Source organism: Rousettus aegyptiacus, unplaced genomic scaffold (genome assembly GCF_014176215.1).
Source record: "Rousettus aegyptiacus isolate mRouAeg1 unplaced genomic scaffold, mRouAeg1.p scaffold_m13_p_13, whole genome shotgun sequence".
Taxonomy (NCBI): Eukaryota; Metazoa; Chordata; class Mammalia; order Chiroptera; family Pteropodidae; genus Rousettus; species Rousettus aegyptiacus.
The window spans coordinates 56,851,668-56,868,640 of NW_023416288.1; the positions used below are offsets into that span (position 1 = coordinate 56,851,668).

General features: G+C 39.1%; 1 protein-coding gene and 1 pseudogene across 12 annotated transcripts in view; both read left to right on the plus strand.

Moving 5' to 3' along the window:
- Positions 1–16,973, plus strand: part of DGKI (diacylglycerol kinase iota) — a 367,036-nt gene that overhangs the window by 229,757 nt on the left and 120,306 nt on the right. For 7 of the 12 annotated variants that reach the window (XM_036230859.1, XM_036230852.1, XM_036230860.1 and 4 more), the window contains 2 exons: positions 5,086–5,285; positions 10,562–10,624. In XM_036230859.1, coding sequence (XP_036086752.1) covers positions 5,086–5,285; positions 10,562–10,624 — 263 coding nt within the window. The remainder of the gene's footprint in view (positions 1–5,085; positions 5,286–10,561; positions 10,625–16,973) is intronic. The other 5 variants (XM_016122880.2, XM_036230855.1, XM_036230861.1 and 2 more) reach the window with 1 other exon arrangement.
- LOC118610908 lies at positions 13,093–13,211 on the plus strand (annotated as a pseudogene).

The window sequence follows — 16,973 nt, forward strand, 5'->3', positions numbered from 1 at the left end:
ATAAAATAATTTTATTTTCAATCTTGCAATTTCACATTTCTTGAAACTATTATATTGATTACGTTTCTAAGAAAGTAAATTACATGAAAACCCATACAGCTGTGTACGATAATTATATAAACAGGAAAATATAGTTATTTGGGCATACGTGTGTATTGTTGTGTATTTAAAATGTTCAGAGTGGTACTTTAAGAGAGATTTGAAATAGAATAACTGGGATGGGGAAAAATAGTTTTTTAAGACTCTTTATCTTGTAATTGCAAATTTCAAAGCAGAAGTCTCCATTTTACTGGTTGATACCTATTCCTTCTAAATAAGATGATTCTTTGTTGGGTTCTTGGTGATGTGTTTACTTTTTGGATTCCACACAGATTCAATTAGACATTGTATTTTTTATTTCTCTACAGTTCTCTGCCATTATGGTTGTGAAGGTCCTTTCATGTTGAGTCTAAATAATCTAAAACTTTTCAAAATAATCTAAAACTTTTCAAGACAGTTCAAAGCATTATTCAGATTGAGGAATTGGGAGCCTAATTTGCTATGTAGTCAGGAATGCAAAGATTTTTTTAGTCCCCTAAACTTTACAGAAAGCATAGTCAGCTTTCTTTTTGTTAATTGAAATTGAAATATGTAGGCTCTTTTCTATTTATGAATTAGAAAAGCGAAAGGTTATTCAGTGAGAAAAATTACATGGAGAAATTCCCAAGGTTGAAGATGTACATGTGCCAATCTTTTATTTTTTTTAAGAAAAAAGTAACATTAAATGTTTGCTTAGTTTGATAATACACCTAAGTATAAGAACTAAAAGTAAAAATATCAGTCACAAGCACATGATCCATAACTTTATATTTTGATGTGTTTTCTTCCAATTGCTTTATTTTTATGTTTTTGAGCATACAGGAAATCATATTATTGTAAGTAAAACTCATACTACAAATTTATTCCCTTGACTTACTACGTGGTTCAGGACTTCCAATGTTATGTTGAAAACTTTTGTTGCTTGTGACTAACTCTTTCCCTTGAAAGGAATGCTTCTAAATTTTCTTTTCTCTGAATAACATTTTCTCTATGTGTTTTGGAAGATGACTTTTACAGTTAAAAAAGTTACATTCAATTTCTAGTTTTCTAACAACTTTTTATCCTAAAAGTTACTGAAATGTATGAGATGATGATAGGGTTTTTCTCATTTAAACCATAACGTGGTTAAATTACGATAATTTATTTTCTGATGTGGAATTATCCTTAAGTCTTGCAAAAAAAAAAAACATAATAGATCACAATTTAGTTTTTATGTAATAGACCAGGAGAAGCAATTTTTAAAAATGATTTTAGTGTTTGCGATTATAAACATAATTTAGGGTAAAATTTTATTTTCTTATATGCCCTTATCTGGTTTTGTTACCTCAGAAGCTGTAGCATCGTGTTATCTGAAGCTAGTTGTGTTAAATACACCATCTTTTTTTTTTTTTCTAAGTTGGGTAGAATTGCTTGTATAACATCAGGTCTGCTTGGCATGTTTGGGAATGGGGGGTAGGATCAGATGTATTTTTGATAACTTTTTCAGTTTTTGAAGTCAGTATAATCTATCCAATTTATGTGCTTATTATACCAAATTTTGCAAGTTGTTTCTTTCTAGAAGTTTCTCTTATTTAGGCTTTTCGATTTGTGAACTTAAAGGTCTTCATAACATTCTTGTATGAGTTCCAAAATTCTTTATTGTATCTTTAGCAATGATCTTTTGTTTATTTAATAAAAAAAACAATTTTATGTTTTCTACTTTTGTTGCTTAGTCTTCTAAGGCTACTTGTTAGCCATAAAGAAGAAATCCCAGATATTGGTGTTATTGATTTATCCCAATTGTTAATTCTCCAGGTCACTGATTTCCACCTTGGGCATTTTGTTACAGGAGTGAGCCTGGGAGTCAGGGGCTGGCAGCACTGGTGAGAAAGGAAGGAGAGGAGGGCTTGGCCTTGCTTCTCTTCTCTCCCAACCCGGGATTGTCCATCCTTCCCATCTGACAGCAAGTGGAATAAGGACTTGAGTAGTAAGAAGGAAGATGAGGCTAGAAGGGAGATGGAGAGAAGTACTCTAGGGAGGAGGGTAGTGTGGAAAGCCAGGACATCTCAAGCCATTCCTGAGGAGTGAAGGGAAGTCGTTACCATCTGAGCGTAATGAATGGCAAAGGACGCCCTGAGCTCGGGCTGTCTTGGTTATCCTCGCTATGCTACCAGAAGGGCAATATTTGAAGGATTCGCAAAAAGAAGACAGGCTAGGTTGAATAGGTAATTGGATGTCTGCATAAACCAATTTATTATTATCAGTGAATGATTCATTCTAGCAAATCATGGGGCTTTTAGGACATATGCTTTAATAGGATGTTAAGCTTAGACCCTTCGGAGTGATGAAAAATAACTACTATTAAGCTTTTTAAGAATTACCTTTAGGACGTGGTTTCATAGTATAGTGGTAGCATGTCAGCTTTACACGTAGAAAGTCCTGGGTTCGCACTCCAGTGGAGCCATGGTCCATGATCTACGGCCATGCCATCCTGAACAAGCCTGATGTCTGATCTCAGAAGCTAAGCAGGGTTGGGCCTGGTTAGTATTTGGATGAGAGACCATGTAGGAAGACCAGGTGTTGTACGCATTAAAAAAAAAAAAGAAGAAGAAAGAAAGAAAGAAAAGAAAAAAAAAATTACCTTTAACTTGTTCCAAAAATAATTTAACGTGGCTGTATTAACAATAATGGAAATGTCCATCCCAGAAAGCCAACCTGGACAATTCCTCCTGTGCTTGTGCGGTGATCTTAGATTGATTCTGAAATACCAGCAGGACTGCCCGTGACAGCTGTTTACCTCCGCATGTTTGTGGTATTTGCCTGTGTCCTAGTGTGAGGCTGAGAACATGGCTTAAACGTGCTGTGCGGCACTGTGTATGCCTTCCAGTACCAACGAGCTGGAAAGTATTTAAGCTATTTTTACTCCTGTTAAACTCAGAGGAATAAGTTCTTACCTAGGAGGTTCTGCATTTTTGTCAAGAGGCCTAGTCAAGCCCAGAGGAAGAAAAAGAACGAAATGGAATTTTCTTTAGTGGATGAAGAGATATACAGTTTTGTCAGATAAGTGTCGGGCTGAGAAGTACTTGAAGGCAAGGGAAATATATTGAAAAAGTTCGGGAGATGAGATAGTGGTTCAAATCCATAGACTAACTTACACCGATCATTTAAGTACAGCCAGAAAAAAAAAAAAACTTTCTGCTGAATAAATGAGGATTCGGTAATAGGCCAAAAAGAATTTTATTAAATTTTCGCCACATTCTCCTCTGTTTTCTTGTTCTCCCACTAATTAAATAAATTATAGGTGAAGCACACAGTTGTGTAAAGCACACATCAAACATGTTCAGTAATGCCGAGTTCTTTACTTTTCAGGTTTTTATTCTGTTTCCTTTTCCCTTCTTTCTGTCCCTTTGTGTTCCTTTTCTCTATTTATAGCTAATCATGTTTCGATTATTTAAATTAATGCAAGTGCAAAAATAATTCAAAACCTCAGGTAAATACAAATTTCTGGCAACCAAGTAAGTGGAAGTCGACTTCACAAATCTCAGTTAACAAAGTTTTCCTCCCATTCATACAGATGAAACATATCAAAACAAGCTGATAATATGTACGGTTTTCCTTTTTCCTAAGTAAATCTTTTAGATTTGGGGCTGAAGTTATTATTTGACTCCTTTTTTAGTTTATTTCATTATACATTAATTGATGCTCAAAGTGCATTGTAATACAACCTTAGTGAAAAACTATTTAACAGTATCTACCTAAAGTAAATGTACATTTAAACGTATCACATAGCAATGCTACTCATCGTATGCAACCAAGAGCTTATATGTCCATCAATATACACAAGGAAGTTTACATCAATAAAAGCCAAAGCTGGGAACAACCAGATGTTTACCAGCAGAATAGATCAATCCATTTTGCTATGTATTACTCAGAAATAATGATGCACAACAGATGTCGGACACAAAAAAGAGTACATATTGTGTGATACATTTTACGTGAAGTTGAAGTTCAAACAAATTGAATCTGTGGTGCTGGAAGTTAGAATAGTGGTTACCAACTGGTCAATGGAAATAGACTGTAAATAGATTGCGAAGGCCGCACGGAAACCTCTGGGTTATAAATTGTCTAAAGACTGATCTGGATAGAGGTTCACATTGTGTGCAAAAATATTCATCAAGCTGTATAATTTGTGTGCTCCAAACAAGTATTGTATGATTTTCGTTTATCCCCCAAAGGGTAACTGATATTAATTATACGGTTTTTGTTTGTTGGTTGGTTTTTGTTTTTACTAAGGCAAGGAAGTTATGCTGATGTGTTGCTCTTAACAGACGATATTGAGTTGACTTTGCATTTGGTGGCCACCTTGGTGAACTGAGCTCTTATTATGTTTGATTTTGATCTTCAAAGCTGCTTTACTTTTCAAAAAGTTTTTAATCAAGCAGTTAGCATTATTTTGCACTTTGTTGACCTTATGCAGATTAGAAGTAGCTTGAGGAGGTTTACCCTGAAAAGGAAAAGCCTGCCCAAGTTTGGAAGTTAACCAAGGATGGGCTGCATATTTAAATATTAAGATATTTAATATATGAAGTTACATATTATGTGTTATAATATATAACTAGATATTACATTGATATTTAAATGATGTACATTTATATCCTATGTATTTATTATAATATATATTTATATATAGTATAGAAACTGTCTTAAACTATGTGCTTTATCTCATATTCTGTTTTGACTTAAAATTTTTTACACAGAGAACAACTTCCGTATTAAACTAACATGATTAAATTAAGACTAAAAGTGGCAATCTATGAGAATTTATGGTCAAGCTCATCAAAAGTTTAGAAATTTTAGTTTGCTCATGTCTGTGATTTATCCAAGGTTTTCTGTTTTACTCATGGCTAACGACTTTCCATGTGTCTATCAAAGGCCTTTTGCTTTCCACGGTCGACTTGGGGTTCCTGGCTTTCCCGCGTACCTCTTCAGAACTAACTCCTTGCTTCCTTTCGGCCCTTGTTTTTACAGGCCGCCCTGCAAGTCGGGGGTCACGGGGAAAGGCTGCACCAGTGTCGAGAGGTGACACTGCTGACTTACAAGTCCATCCCCATGCAAGTGGACGGGGAGCCCTGCAGGCTGGCCCCGGCTATGATCCAGATCTCCTTGAGGAATCAGGCCAACATGGTGCAGAAGAGCAAGAGGAGAACGTCCATGCCTTTACTCAATGAGTGAGTCTGCCCCTTGCGCGCCCGTGGGAACACGGAGACCCCAGAGACGAGAATGCAGCGCATGCGCATGGGCGGGGCCTCCCTGTCTGGAGAAAGGAACCAGGTTCATTCAGTCCCAGCAGCTCCTCGGTCTCCCTTTCATTTTTTCTTCATATTTCTTATACAGCAGCCACTTTTAGAAGTTATTATTGTATTGCGTGCTAGATTGATGCTGCTTCTCCATGGACCGCTTGAGTATGTATTTACTGGGGCCAGCGGGAAATCATCGAGTGATTCTAGGGCCGTAAAAATGCACTCAGATGTATGCGTTCTTTCTTGTTTTAAGAAGGCAGGCTGTCGGCCTCCTCTTTGCTCACTCACTTGGAGAGTGAGTTTCTCCGACAGCAGAGCTGGATTTGGGCTCACCTCCCTCCGCGTTGCATCGCATTCTGCCTGTTGGTGAATCGTCCTTTACCTGATGCTCCCACTTGGTCCCGTGTACTCTGATGCATCGGCTCAATTTGCCATGCCGGGTGGCATCCTACTCTGTAGATTTAACCTGACGCATGACTCAGTGCTTAAACAAAGTGTGTCCCCCCTTTCCTCGGCCCTTTCCTTTTTGGTGTTTTCATAAACTGATTTGAGGTAAGGTGATTTTAATTTTTTAGTGTCCCTTAATCTGATTTTTGATTGAACTGTCTATTTGGGGCAGGAGAAAGGGATGGAAAAAAGATGGAGATTTGGGGCATCTTTTTGAGTATCTTCTGTATATCATGCCATATGCCTCATCTGACTCAAAGTAAGGTCATTTTGGGGCTCACCCTTGAGTCATTCTTCTGTCCCAATGAAGGACCCTCCAAGCTCCTGTTTGTGGCCTGTGATGCACGGTTACCTATTTAACTGAATGGCTGGCTGGCTCCTCTGGTGCCCGTGAAGCAAGAACATGCCTTGCCAGGTATTAACTCAGTCAATATGCCAATCTACAGAAGTGCCTAGAGCAAACCAGTGACCCAGGTGCCGTAGCTCCCTTCCAGAACTTGACTTCACTGCTCTTTCTGACATGGCGTGTGTCGGGGAACAGCGTTAGACAGGGCTCTTAATGTGTTTTAGGTTTTGATGTCTATTTCTAAGTCTGAAGCTGGGGTAAGAGATCCTCTCTTGTCCGCTTCCTCCTTCCCCAGAGTCACTTTGGACATCCCCAGCACATTTCCTAAATCGTCATCCAGAGGTCCCGTTTAGCTGTATCTCTTATTTTGTTACGTTTTGCAATTAGCGAAACTCCTAGCTTATTCCCGATGCATTTACCTTCTATCAGGCTGAAAACACAATGCTGAGTCAGTATCTACAGGCAAACAGCTCCCATTCGCATGCCTTGATATTTCATAATCTTCCCAGACATGACATTGTTTTCAGGTTGTTTCAAACACCTCTTGCCCTTGAGAAAGAGTTTGTATTTCTTTAGTAACTGTGTTAAGAATTCCTTTGGGCTTTCTTCACACATAAAAACTAATATAAATAGTTTTCTGTCTGGGCTCATGACACATGTGACAGATGTTGTGACTTCATTGATTTAGCTGGGCAGGGGTTCAAGAAGCCCACCTCAACCCCCAAACAGTAACTCCCCACCAGGGGGCAAGAGTGGATCCATCAAAGCAGCCTTGGGTCCTTTGAAAGACCTATGTGACATGGCAATAATGGTGTGCTTTTCATTTTTACAAGGAACGCATATAGAACTTTAAAATTATAGATATTTATTGCTAATTATGATGAAAATTGTTCAACGTTATAGTTTTAGAAAATCAATACAGTTGGCACATTTTCAAAGGAAAGCGAAATACCGAGTTATCATTATAAGACTTGTTCACTGAACTTTTAATTTCTCTCACTCACTGATCGTATTCACCTTCCGGGATTTGATCACTTCTTTCTGTTTCACTAGAAGTCCTTGTTTTGAAACTGAACTTCTTCCACTGGGTTTCCAGGCTGAGTTTCCAGTTTAAAGGCGGCCTAGCCTGGCCATTAAGACCTTTTTATGTGTTGTTCCACCTCCTTAGTCTGCCAAGGTTTTCTGTCTCATGCACAGTCATACGAAGTTTACTGCTGCAGCCAAGACAGAAAGATAATGCTTTATTTCCTTCCTTCATTTTTTCCATCCTTCTTTCTCTTCATTTCTTTTCTTTCGCCCTCTCTCCTTTTCTTATTTTTCATTAAAACGATGTGTTTCTTCCGTTTCATTTGCCTGTCTTCTTTCGGAAGAAAGAGAACTGGTTTAAACCGTCTCAAGAATTTTAGTTTAAAAACCTGTGTGTGTGCTGGCAGAGGGGGTTTCTCAGTAGGAACTGGGTAGCTTTTCAGTTCGTCTTAAGGAATTTCCCTCCTTTCACACAGCATGTCGACTATGAATATTTGGGGTTTAAGGTGCCGTGGCTTCCTAAACAACTCACGTATTTGCCCTTTCTCTGGGAGATCACATCAGCACCCTGGGTGCCATCTGTGACTGATAAGCTAATAAGTCTCAGGTCTGTGTCTTCAGCCCAGGCTGTCTTCTAGAAATTGGAGACTCATACCCAAATATCTTAGTTGACGTTTTTATCTGGATATCTCACAGCAACTTCCCATCACCTGGTACTAGTGGATTTATTAACTCGATTCCTTTTGCTTTTTCTCCTCGCCATCCAGTGAGCCTTTTTCATTCACCTTTATATGAATGGAACCTTTATCCATTCATTCATCATGTCCCTGGCCCCTAGCATCCTTTAACTCAGGGGTTCCCAACCTTTGTGGCACCAGGGACTGGTGCTCCTATGAGAACCTAATGCCTGATGATCGGAGGTGGAGCTGAGGCGGTGATGCTAGCTCTAGGGAGCGGCTGCAAATACAGATGAGACTTTGCTCACTCACCCGCCCACCACTCACTCCCTGCTGTGTGGCCCCATTCCCCAGTTCCTAACAGACCACAGACTGGTACCAGTTTGCGGACTGGTATCAGTTTGCAGCCTGGGGATTGGGGACCCCTGCCTAAGTCACCTCTACTTTCACATAGTCAATGTGTTCTTTGAAATCTACCTTCTGTTTATTTCCCACATCTTTAACTCTCACACCATCTATGCATCCTGTCTGCCAGTTACCTCTCAGTGGCACTGCTGAAGTACGCTCATAATTCATTTCCTTCCTTCTACTGTTGCTGCCCTTCAAAAACTGTCTTTTCCAAGTTAGAATGACCTTTCTAAAAAAGGAAAGCCCATGTCCCCTAGCTTCTTCAATCTTTTTGGTCATTGCCTTCTTCATCCTCATCTTCCGATGCTTCAGAGATAATTGCTGCTCCTGGAGCAGTACCCTGACTTGAGTATCATCATATTTTTGCACTTTTAGTGCAGTAACCTCTTTACCTCCTTTTGATCTGCTAACTCTCATTCAAGTTCAAGACTCCATTGAAATATCGCTTTCCATTAGAATCCTTTTCTACACCATTTATCAAAAATAACGTAATCATTGGTTTACTTGTCTCACTTCGCTGCTCTGTGGGAGACTTTGGGGTTTCCCTCTTAAGGTTCCCCAGTGCCTGTCAGCGTGCCTGACACTCGTGGTTACATGTTGAATTAGTGGCTTGCACATGGATCACATATGTAATATTCTATCTGTTACGTTTCTCAGAAATTATTTCTAAAATAACATAAATCTAATATCTCATGAACATTAAAATAATGCAGGAAATGTCTTGATTATACTTTATGATAATGAGTGGAAGGATTTCAAGATCCGGTTCATATATATACCTGGAGGAACTCCCATGAGAAACGTTTAAACAGTAAGCCTTCATAATGCTACTAGAGCTTCATTTATGCAAAAAGGAAAAACTAGTTTAAAAAAATTTCTTGGTGTGTCACTCCATTTGTTATTACTATATATACAAACTAAAACACTAAGCCCCATCTGTGTTCAGTACTAACCCTCACTGACACAGGAGTATAACTTATAAATCTACTTGAAATATGAACTCCAGTAAATACCTTCCCCCCCCCGCCCCCAAAGGAACAGGGATTTATCTAGGTTCATATACTAGTAATGTGGTGGCCAGATCATACTCTCTATTTGAAAGGCACCTTAGAAAGACATCAGATATTCAACATCACTCATATGTTTAGGGAGAACTCAAGCTAGCTGTTACTTCAAGTTCACCAGTAATTAAGACTACAGCATTGGGGGCAATTGTATTGTTCCAAGGATGAGATTTCTAGTTGGCAGACTTCGCATTAGGCAACCGGAGTCCATCATCCTGGCTCCTGAGACGTATTATTGGTTCTAGCTGATTGTCCTTTGAGGATAAAAGGGAGTGATTTCATGGGTGACTTTATGTGAGAATTCACACGCCCAGCAGAAAAGAGCGATTTATGAGCTGTATCTATCGCAGTTATAGGGAAACCGTTCAAATTGTCTGAGAGAGTAGAGAGAACAATTATGTAAAAAGCAGCAGGAAATTTGGGGTTTAGTTTCTTGAATTCTACGTTTCTTCTCTAATAGGCACTGAAGGTGCTCTCCTTTGTCTAAGAAGGGAGAGAAGGGAGAAGTCTGCTTTCATTCTTCCAAGAATATGAGTGAAAGGACAGGATCACTGTGGCGACTTTAGGCTGTTGGGGTATCCATCACCTCTGGGGTTCTTAAAAAGCCTTTGGTGTTCACGGGAAGGAAGTTAAAGTTTTCGTTGAGTCACTCTTTTCACAATGGTGGTCTTTGGACGTGAATATTCCTACAAAACCCTGGATTCATGAGGATTATGTTAAGGGATGAAATAAATAAATATACCTTGACTCTCCTCAAAGATGAATTGATCGTGCGAGCCAACCCTTGTGTGTGTGTGTATGCATGTGTGTGCATGTGTGTGTGTGCATGTGTGTGTGTGTGCGTGTGCGTGCGCGCGTGCGCACTCTGCTTCCTCTCTTTGGATGTCCCGACTGACCTAGAGCAAGAGAGGACCGCCACCCGTCCCGCCCCCGCAGCCCTGCCCAGCCTCGGCGCCCCCTCCCGCACCCTCTCCGTGCCCTGCCCTGAGCTCCGGTCTGTGGCTTGCCTTCGAGCCAGCCCCCCGCCGTGTGTCCTGTTGGCTTCGTCGCTGTCACCGGCTTTTTGGATTATTTCCGTGGCTGGCTTGATTTTCTTTCTCATGCACTGTTTGGTGACGCGCTCATTTAATTTCTGTTTAAATTTTGTGTGTCTCTCTTTCTCTCTCCTGGCTTGTTCCCTGTCTGTCCACGCTGTTGTGCTGACTGTCTTCGCTGCTCATTCCCTGCTGCCTCTAGCCTCCATCAGGTGCAAGCTGCGGACCTGCGAAGAGTGTCTGCCCCTCCGGGCTCCTTCAGCATGTGAGTACAAAGCCGGTCAGTTTTTACGTCTTAACTGTCGCCCGCATCTCCTCCTCAGGGTTAGAGGACCCAGTCCTCTTCCCTCCCAGGCCTGCTTCTCAGATGGAGGACCACCTACCCGTAATTGCTTTCTTTACCCCTTCTTTGCTTTGAGATGGAGCTGCAAAGTTCTTTGTGTTCTATTTGTCTTGTTCCTCTATTGAGTTCACAGTTAATTAGATACTTTAGGGCCCATAGTTGAATGGGGTTATATAAAATTCCACACTAAGCACTGGTTTTTATGGAAATTTGGTAATACTGTTAGACCCATCCATTAACTCTTGTTCAGGGAGAAGTCTGATGAAGTACCTGCTGACCTTAGTTTGCAGATGGACCCCTAAAATTATGTGTAGAGTTTTGAGTGTATATACCTACATCTTTACATTTTTCTGGGTTGAAGATCCATAGTTATAGTAAAAGAGAAATGATCCAAAACTATCATTAAGTTAACATTTTATACACAGTAATTTGTACTTAACACACTCTATGCTTTTATTTGTTTTCTGGTGAAAACAAGCAAAAAGAAAAAATATGTATATTCTAGCACTTCTCTTTGAGACTTATTAATATGGCCTCTGTCTTGTTCATCTTTCTTTTCTCTGTCTTACACATAGTTAGTTACCTGTTATTATGTTTCAGGGCCTGTTGTAGATGCTTTACATACGTTAACTAATTTACCCTCCCAGCAACCCTATGCCGTATGTGGTATTGTTATCTCCATGGGATACGTGAGGTGTCTGATGCATGGTGAGGTTAAGTAACTTGCCTAAGATCACACAGCTAATAAATGATAGACTGGGTTGCAAACTCAGGCAGTCTGACCCCAAAGTTCATGCTCTTAATAATTTATAATGTGCCACCTTTCCTGAATCAGTGTCCGATGCATTTCTCAGGGTCTGGTTGAGTGACTGCCCTTTCAGAGAATTCTTCCCTGATTCTCACTGCTAGAATTAGTTACGCCCTCACTGGAGTTCACTATTGATTTGCTTATCATAGTTCTCGAAGTCTACTAGATCATTATTAATTACATCAGCTCTGTATCTGTATGCGTCCCAGACTTAGGAACATGAGATCATTGACTATATTTCTTATCAATCTCCATATTTCCAGCCCTGATCACAGATCTTAACACAAAATATTCTGAGACCAAACATAATCCTTGGTTGGTTGGTAGACTGACTGAATGAAAGAAAACAGATCTATGTTGAACTCTAAAATATCGAACGTCTTAGGAGTATGCCAAAGTGGTTCCCAAAGTTCAGTTAGACGATCTTACTTTCCACCCTAGTCTTTTGATATGTGTTTATTTATTAACAAATATTTTTTTTTTCAAAAGTATTGATTTTGCACTTGCTCTGTGTCAGACACTGTTTTGTCACAGCGTTGAGCATGACAGAGCAGTACCTTCATGGATCTTAAAAGTGAGCGGTCTAAGAATCAATAAGACGATAACACTTTAGGGTCAGGGTTGCACATCTCACCCAGAACCGGAATTTCTCTACTGCTTTTTAAATCAAAGTACTGTCACACCACAGCCCCTTCCTACCCACCACCATTACTCAGAGGTTGCCAAAGGTGAACTCAGCAAAACAACTCCGTAGAGAAAACACTGTATCTTGAACTACGACCAACATATGTTAAATGTATTATGCCTGCTTACACGGCAGTTACACGTTGAACATAACAAGATGCTTCCCAATGCTAAATTGCGTGGATTTTTTTGTTACTTCAGGGAAGGCAGAGTTAGGCACAGATCCATGAAAAAGTGTGAATTGTCATTTCACCATAGGCTTAATATAATTCAGCATTCTAAAATTGCGTTTTGATAACTGAATGCTTCTTGGTGAAGGATGAAATTAACTTAATTTTTTGTTCCAAGAAGGAGAATTTCACTAAGGGAAAGAGATATTTTTTGACATGTTTATTTTTTAATGGTTCTGTTTTGGGTTAAGTTTAAGAATGTTGTCGTTGAGAAACTACCCAGGCATCTTCAATCTTCAATCAACAGAAATTTGTCAAAGGTAGTTTGACATTTTTGACATTTGCGTACTGGCCAGGGAGGTAAACTAGCCTATCTTTTGCAGTGCTTCCTAAAAATTATCTAATTCTATTTTCTAACTGGTCACATCAGAGGTTTTAACATTTTCTTGCATCTGTGTAATACGCTATAAAAAGTCTGTTTATTTTCTTTATTTAGTACTAGCCCTTTAATTAGAAAGTAAGACTTGATCTGCTTTATTTAGAATCTTTTTTCTTTTCCTTTCCTCTTTCTTTAAACTCCACTCTACCCTACCCTGGACTCTGTTAGGGAGTATCAAAAACATTGCCAAAGTAGAAATTTATATGTATGCCTTTGTAAACTATGACGTTTACCCCTAAAGTAGCCAAGAAGAGCCATCAGACAGGGTTTGCTTCAAAACGAATTAAGAGTCTACGGCCATGCCACCCTGAACCAGCCCGATCCTGTCTGATCTCGGGAGCTAAGCAGGGTCAGGCCTGGTTAGTACTTGGATGGGAGACCACCTAGGAAGACCAGGTGCTGTAAATGTAAAAAATAAGGATTGTAAGCTGACAAGGTCCTTGCGATCTGTGAGGTCAACCAAAGGTTGCCTCACCTAAAAAAAAAATAAAAATAAACAAAAAAACGAAACAAAACAAAACAAAAATGAATTAAGCCATTGGTGGCTAACACATAAACCTTCGGGAAAACTCCAGGTGATTGTCTCTCCTGGGCCCCCACCCTTCCCGGAAGAGAGCTTCATGTGTGGAGCAGAAATCTGTCCAGATCCTGATTCACAGATTACAATTTTTGTGTCATAGTTCCTGGACCCCAACACTAATTGTGAGGATGCCAAAAGAACCTGAACATTCATGGAGAATATATTTGTGGTTAATGCTTTATTATTGTATCCCCGGGTGGTCATTTCTGAGTGGTAGGATTTTTAGATAATGTTTGTAATTGGCTTTCTGTATTTTCTGATTGATTTCAATAAACACGAATTATTTCTATAAAGAGGGAAGAAAGCAAAAAATAAAGTTCATGTTTTTAAAGGAGCAGTAGAGAATTGCTAAATCCAGGAAATTGAAAGAAATATCACTTGCTCGATCTCAGAGTTAGCGTCAGGATTTCTGAAAAGCAGCAGAAACTGCTAAGCTTCACACATCTTCCATCTCCTCTTCCTCTCCCACTGCCACGTTTCCTGGGTTATCTTCCTGGCGATTTCACTTTCCACTGTCTGCAGTTTCTTGACCTTTCATCAGGCCCGAAAGTCAGGCTTTCCTTTCTTTTTACGCCACTCCTCTCTGCTGGTTCCATTAATCAGATATCGAAAGTTGAAAAGTCCAAAGAAAAGGAAGGGATAGCTCCACGGGCTTCATCACACTTGAGCCCAGGCTGCGTCTCGGATAATGGCTGTTTTCCTCCCTATGCTCTGTGAATTTCCCCCAAGAGTTTCCTCACTCCATGGTGCCATTCCCACCCAGATTGCCAGAGGGGTCTAGTGACTTAAAGAGAAAGGGACCAAGACACGAAGTAGGCAAGACTTGCCATGGGACATGATGGGGGTCATTCTTTATCCCTAGTATTGATCGGGGGGCCAGGCACCCCCTTGGTACATTTAGTGTCTGTCTCACCTTGCTCTAAGCAAGAACCCCTGTGGATTTTTTTTCATTTAGCAGAGAAATACTCTGGTTTGACATGATGCTTAGCGCCCTGGGTTCTGATCCACTTGAACACCCTAATGTTAACACTGTGTGTGGTGGCAGCCACTATTATTTCCATTCCACAGATGAGAAGACTGAGAATAAGAAATGTTAGAAAGCTTGCCTAAGATCATGTGCTGTAAAGTGAATAAATTTAACCCCCAGTGCTATCTGCTTTTAAAGATAGCATTTACGACACTGGACGCTAGTTTCAAGATAATTTCTGGTCATTTTCCTGTATGTGTATAAATTTATTTTCATATATGCGATTTATATATTTTAATCAAATCCTATTATGTAAACTTTTCAGCTTTTTAAAACAAGGTGGAGATGAATAATAATTCAATTTTTAGTGTTTCAAATGTGTAAATCTCTGGTATTATAGGTTTATAGTTCGAGTATTATTATAAGAGAAATGTCTGAATGACAGACTCCAGTTAAAAATAAATTCTAGCACAGCTAAAGAACTTAGGGAGTCTTCTAGAATTGTTAGGAAGGGTAGTCGGTCTGTGAAGGAGGCTTGTCGGGAAGGGTCCTGCTCGCATCTATAGTGGATGATGCGTGGTGCATGAGTTCTTCTCTTTGCAAAGGTAAACACAGATCGCAGAATCTGGTGCAGTTATGTAAAGGCATAATCCATTTAAGACTCCATCAACATTTAAAATTATATCTCTTTGCTTTTAAAATTTATTTTTAGAGGTGAATTATTCATGTGTATGTAGGTGTAGAACCAGTCTTATGAGTCAGCACTTCTGGAAGAGTGGAAGGTCACTTCAAAAGTGAAGTGTGAATATTTACCCGAGCGGCGTTGACTTGAGGTGCAGGGCGTAAGGGCACTGTCGCACGAGTCGGCCTCGGGGTGAGGAGGCGTGAGCAGGAAGGTTTGGGTGCAGGATGTGCGCCAGGTTATTGGACAAGACCTGAGAGAAATAAATTCAGAATTTTTGTGTGTTTAATCAAACTAAAATTTTTAAATTGAATTTATTGGGTGACATAGGTTAATACAATTATATAGGTTTCAAGTGTACAATTCAATAATACATCATCTGATATTGCAATAAATTTAAAAAATTAAATTTGAAAAATCCGATCTTAGAAGTAATATTAATCCGATAAGCAGAAGAACAATTTTTTATACTATTTTAAACTATGTCTTGACTTTTAGTAGAAGAGGTGGAAATTAGGGCCTGAATATTCTGAACAGCTGTATCAAGCCAGCAGAAATTTCCAAGGCGGGTTGAAATTTTGGAAAGTGAAATATTAGATTCTTCTCATTCTTCTATTTCACATTTTTTTAAAATCAACAATAATGCGCAGGACTAAAACCAAGTGGCTTACGTCTCTTAGTGCATCTAGTTCGTAGGCACTTGTATTAATTTGCTGGGGCTGCCACAGTAAAGCGCCACAGACGAAGTGGCTTAAACAATAGAACTTTATTTCCTCACAGTTCTGGGGGCCACAAGTCTGAGATCAAGGTGCTGCTAAGGTCGATTTCTTTCGAAGGCCCTCTCTTTGGCTCGTGGATGGTCGTCCTCTTCCTGCATCTTCCATCTATGTTCTAATCTCTTCTTCCTATGACGATACCAGCCCAGTTAGATAAGGGTCCACCCGTATGACCTTGTTTTAACTTAATTACCCTTTAAAGACCCCGTCTCCAAATCTGGTACCGTTCTGAAGCCCTGGGGGTCAGGACTACAGCATGTGGATTTTGGGGGAACACAACTAAGCCCATAACAGCATCATCCCAGTTAATATGAATTTTAGGTTTTTTTTCCTACCAACAACTATTCAAAGATTGAACTTTGTGTACTTTATTTATGTTGATATAGTTTATTTCCTTTGTCATTTCTATTAAATGAGGTAAGAGGGGCTAAAGGACATTGCTTTTTTATTTATAGCAGATTCTCATTCTAATTATATGGGTTTGATAAGATTGTGGACTTGACTGTATCCAAATTCATTTTTCTGTAAAATGAGTGGGTTGAACAATATGAATTTTAAATTTCTGTTTGGATTTGAATTCCTAAAATGTTGTTATAATAAAATCAACTATAGAAATACAGACTTAAAAGGAAAGGAAAATGGGTAATTTTGCTAGTGTTTATGAATACTTATTTACAAATGGACTCTCCACCCAGAAAAAAAAAACAAAACTAAATACTTTTAGAAAGTAGTTATTTATATCTCCGAATAAACCACGACAACTGCAATGCTATTAATGGATTTATTTACTGCATTCAAAGAGAAAAAAAGTGACATATTTTAGTTTTTACTCTAGTAGTGCAATAATAATTAATATTATATTCTGCTATAGAGTAAGAAAAACATATTAATAGCAAAGAAATCTAGAGTGTTCTAAGAGGTGTTTATTTTGGATTGCTTTGCTGAGGTGGTAATAAATTGCAATGTGCATTTCATTTGTGGGACAACTTCAATTTATTTATACCAATGCAATGAGTTTTCCTGATCTTTCGTAATACCCTGAAACATGTGAAATGAAAAAAGAGTACATCTTTAAGGCATAAAAAGAAAATACTTGTCGATGCTAGATTTAATTAATCCCCAGAACTCATCATCACATTGTGTGTCAGAAAACGAAATTCTAAAA